The 5,000-nt window shown below is 39.5% G+C and overlaps 1 protein-coding gene across 1 annotated transcript in view; it reads right to left on the bottom strand.

The window, feature by feature from the left end:
- The window catches only part of LOC133997984 (pleckstrin homology domain-containing family G member 3-like), a 378,673-nt gene that overhangs the window by 20,995 nt on the left and 352,678 nt on the right, over positions 1-5,000 (bottom strand). The window contains exons 17-20 of the mRNA XM_062437724.1: positions 2,236-2,603; positions 1,743-1,843; positions 342-411; positions 159-205 (exon numbers count right to left, since the gene is read on the bottom strand). Coding sequence (XP_062293708.1) covers positions 159-205; positions 342-411; positions 1,743-1,843; positions 2,236-2,603 — 586 coding nt within the window. The remainder of the gene's footprint in view (positions 1-158; positions 206-341; positions 412-1,742; positions 1,844-2,235; positions 2,604-5,000) is intronic.

A 5,000-nucleotide genomic window follows, 5' to 3' on the forward strand; every position in this document is an offset into this window, starting at 1 on the left:
GCTCGTTAACACAGGTGAGGACAGGAAGAGCTCGTTAGTACAGGTGAGGACAGGAAGTGCTCGTTAGTACAGGTGAGGACAGGAAGAGCTCGTTAGTACAGGTGAGGACAGGAAGAGCTCGTTAACACAGGTGTGGAGAGAAAGAGCTCGTTACTCACTTTGGATAATTGGTGCAGTACTGTGTGTATATTTCAAAGTATTCACTCTGAAAGAAGAAAATCATCATCATCACATTTTTTCTGTTTTAATGTTTAATTAATTATTTAATTTAATATTTTACTTCCTGTCAGTTTTTATAAAGTTTGAACAGATTTGATGAAATAAAGTTTTTTTTTTCTCACCTTCATGACGAAGCACCTCGCCACGGCAACCGGGTCGTTGTCACACAGGTCGAGAGACTGCAGCAGCTCGCTGTGAGCGGGAAACACTGTTACCGTGACGACAACAACAACAACAACAACAACAACATGTCTTACACAAAAACACTCAACAGCTGTTCTGGAGCTTTCAGTCACATCACGTGATCTACAATATGAAGCTTTAAAACTGAGATTTTTTAAATTGATTAAAAAATAAAAAGTGAATTAAATATTTAAAAAAAGAGAAATGAAAGTTTGAACCTGAACTTTTCCTCCTGCTGAAGATCATGTGACACGACAGAAAGCTCAGCTGACAGATTCATACGTCATGCGTGTCGAGCTTTTTAGTTTCAAACAATCGAAGGACGACGTGATCGAAGACAGGAAGTGCTTTATCAGGACCCTCAGACTGAGACTTAGACTATTTACAGCATCAGCCTGATCTCTGCAGTTTAAATAATGAACTAAATAAATGTTGATTCATAAAGGGAAATAATTCAGATGAAATGTTCTTTAGTTAAAACACTGACGTCAGCCTGTAAAACATCCACAGTGTTTAAACTCCTTCAAAGCTACGAATTCCTGGACAGATTCAGAGGACTTGAACTTCACACTGCATCACTGCACACACTGATGTGACATTTAAGGTCCTGCAGGAAGTCAGGACGTTTGTGTTTTTATGTGTGTGAGTGAAACACGTCAAAGCACCGCACACAGCACGCAGTGCAGCCGGGACGATCCAGGCAGCGAAACAAACTCACCCTGCGACCGCAGCAGAGACACCTGAGACAGGAAGAGCTCGTTAACAGAGGAAGAGCTCGTTAACACAGGAAGAGCTCGTTAATACAGGAAGAGCTCGTTAACAGAGGAAGAGCTCGTTAATACAGGAAGAGCTTGTTAACACAGGAAGAGCTCGTTAACAGAGGAAGAGCTCGTTAACACAGGAAGAGCTCGTTAACACAGGAAGAGCTCGTTAAAACAGGAAGAGCTCAGTAATACAGGAAGAGCTCGTTAATACAGGAAGAGCTCGTTAACACAGGAAGAGCTCGTTAACACAGGAAGAGCTCGTTAATACAGGAAGAGCTCGTTAACACAGGAAGAGCTCGTTAATAAAGGAAGAGCTCGTTAACAGGAAGAGCTCGTTAACACAGGAAGAGCTCGTTAACAGGAAGAGCTCGTTAACACAGGAAGAGCTCGTTAACACAGGAAGAGCTCGTTAACAGGAAGAGCTCGTTAACAGGAAGAGCTCGTTAACAGGAAGAGCTCGTTAATACAGGAAGAGTTCGTTAACACAGGAAGAGCTCGTTAACACAGGAAGAGCTCGTTAACAGGAAGAGCTCGTTAACACAGGAAGAGCTCGTTAGGAGCGCTCCATTTACTCACCTGTTGAACTCGTAGATGTCTTCGATGTTCCCGAACAGAGAGCAAACCTGCTCCGGCCGGATCGACAAATCAGACTGATCGATGATGTGAGCCAGGTAGTCCTGGGGGGGGGGGGGGGGGGGGTATATGTTATATTATTTATCTATCATGTCGTTGTACGTCCAGCAGGGGGCAGACTGACCTCACTGATCACTGATCAATGTATATATATTAATATATTAATATATATTTACAGTGTTTGTGGTTTGCAGCCTGACGTTATATCAGAGTTAATCCTCAACGTCTTAAACAGAATTACATCAACTAATTATAGACGAGTCTGTTACAGAGAGTTACTGTTAATGGTTAAACTGTAATCTGTTTTTAGTTTATAACATTAATTCTATAATAATCTTTTTTAACGTGAAAGCAAAAAAAGTTAAAAATGTGCAGTTAGATAGTTTTATTATTTAATCTGTGATTAACCAGCAGGGGGGGACACATGTCGTCTCACCTCTACGATCATACGCAGGTCTCTGACGTACATCCTCTCCGTCTCGATGATCTCCATGACGACGCGGTCCAGGTAGGTCAGCTGAGGGTTGGGCGCCATGCTGCTGCTGTTCAGGCTCCGCCCCTTCCTGTCAGGTGAGGGGAGGGGCCACGGCTGCCGGCCCTCGGGGGGGCTCAGGTCAAGGTCTACGTCTGGGTCCGAGGACAGCGGGCGGGCCGGGGGGGGGGCGAGGTCGTCTCTGGAGGATCCGGATCCAGACGACAGCGTGGAGACGAGACTCACCGGGCGCCGAGCGGACGGCAAGTCGGAGGAGTCAGACGGAGCGCGCTCATTACTGCTGATGGAGGCAGTGGAGAGGCGGGGGGACTCTGGGGGGGGGGGGGGGCATGACATCATCATCATCATCATGACATCATGAAATCATCATATCATCATCATAATCATGACATCATCAGTCAACAGCGAGAATCAAACGAATCAGCAGAAACTTCATTAATGACATCATATTAAACACCTGTGACATCACACCTTAGTTTCTTGTATTTTCTAAAGCGGAGGAGACAGGATGTGATGTCACAGCGCTGTGACATCATCACCTCTGCAAACATCTTGACAGTTTGAGGCTGATTTCTGATCAATAATCGATAATCAACACCGATCGATTAGAATCATTAGTGTTAGCGTACCGGCTAACTGCTGCAGAGACAATAACCCATAAACAGTAAAAGTATTGCAGTATTATAGTGATGTAGTATGCAGTATTACAGTAAAAGTACTGCAGTATTATGAGTGATGTAGTATGCAGTATTACAGTAAAAGTACTGCAGTAGTATGAGTGATGTAGTATGCAGTATTACAGTAAAAGTACTGCAGTATTATAGTGATGTAGTATGCAGTATTACAGTAAAAGTACTGCAGTATTATGAGTGATGTAGTATGCAGTATTACAGTAAAAGTACTGCAGTAGTATGAGTGATGTAGTATGCAGTATTACAGTAAAAGTACTGCAGTATTATAGTGATGTAGTATGCAGTATTACAGTAAAAGTACTGCAGTAGTATGAGTGATGTAGTATGCAGTATTACAGTAAAGTACTGCAGTATTATAGTGATGTAGTATGCAGTATTACAGTAAAAGTACTGCAGTATTATGAGTGATGTAGTATGCAGTATTACAGTAAAAGTACTGCAGTATTATAGTGATGTAGTATGCAGTATTACAGTAAAAGTACTGCAGTAGTATGAGTGATGTAGTATGCAGTATTACAGTAAAAGTACTGCAGTATTATAGTGATGTAGTATGCAGTATTACAGTAAAGTACTGCAGTATTATGAGTGATGTAGTATGCAGTATTACAGTAAAAGTACTGCAGTATTATAGTGATGTAGTATGCAGTATTACAGTAAAGTACTGCAGTATTATAGTGATGTAGTATGCAGTATTACAGTAAAGTACTGCAGTATTATAGTGATGTAGTATGCAGTATTACAGTAAAGTACTGCAGTATTATAGTGATGTAGTATGCAGTATTACAGTAAAGTACTGCAGTATTATAGTGATGTAGTATGCAGTATTACAGTAAAGTACTGCAGTATTACAGTAAAAGTACTGCAGTATTATGAGTGATGTAGTATGCAGTATTACAGTAAAGTACTGCAGTATTACAGTAAAAGTACTGCAGTATTATAGTGATGTAGTATGCAGTATTACAGTAAAAGTACTGCAGTATTATAGTGATGTAGTATGCAGTATTACAGTAAAAGTACTGCAGTATTATAGTGATGTAGTATGCAGTATTACAGTAAAAGTACTGCAGTATTATAGTGATGTAGTATGCAGTATTACAGTAAAAGTACTACAGTATTATAGTGATGTAGTATGCAGTATTACAGTAAAAGTACTGCAGTATTATGAGTGATGTAGTATGCAGTATTACAGTAAAAGTACTGCAGTATTATGAGTGATGTAGTATGCAGTATTACAGTAAAAGTACTGCAGTATTATAGTGATGTAGTATGCAGTATTACAGTAAAAGTACTGCAGTAGTATGAGTGATGTAGTATGCAGTATTACAGTAAAAGTACTGCAGTATTATAGTGATGTAGTATGCAGTATTACAGTAAAGTACTGCAGTATTATGAGTGATGTAGTATGCAGTATTACAGTAAAAGTACTGCAGTATTATAGTGATGTAGTATGCAGTATTACAGTAAAGTACTGCAGTATTATAGTGATGTAGTATGCAGTATTACAGTAAAGTACTGCAGTATTATAGTGATGTAGTATGCAGTATTACAGTAAAGTACTGCAGTATTATAGTGATGTAGTATGCAGTATTACAGTAAAGTACTGCAGTATTATAGTGATGTAGTATGCAGTATTACAGTAAAGTACTGCAGTATTACAGTAAAAGTACTGCAGTATTATGAGTGATGTAGTATGCAGTATTACAGTAAAGTACTGCAGTATTACAGTAAAAGTACTGCAGTATTATAGTGATGTAGTATGCAGTATTACAGTAAAAGTACTGCAGTATTATAGTGATGTAGTATGCAGTATTACAGTAAAAGTACTGCAGTATTATAGTGATGTAGTATGCAGTATTACAGTAAAAGTAGTGGTTTGGTCCTCTGACTGATATATTATTATTATGACATCATTAGATTATTAATAGTGAAGTACCTCTAACTGTACAACAGTAAAGTATAAGTACCTCTAACTGTACTACAGTAAAGTACAAGTACCTCTAACTGTACTACAGTAAA

This window comes from Scomber scombrus, chromosome 17, assembly GCF_963691925.1.
Source record: "Scomber scombrus chromosome 17, fScoSco1.1, whole genome shotgun sequence".
NCBI classification, from domain to species: domain Eukaryota; kingdom Metazoa; phylum Chordata; class Actinopteri; order Scombriformes; family Scombridae; genus Scomber; species Scomber scombrus.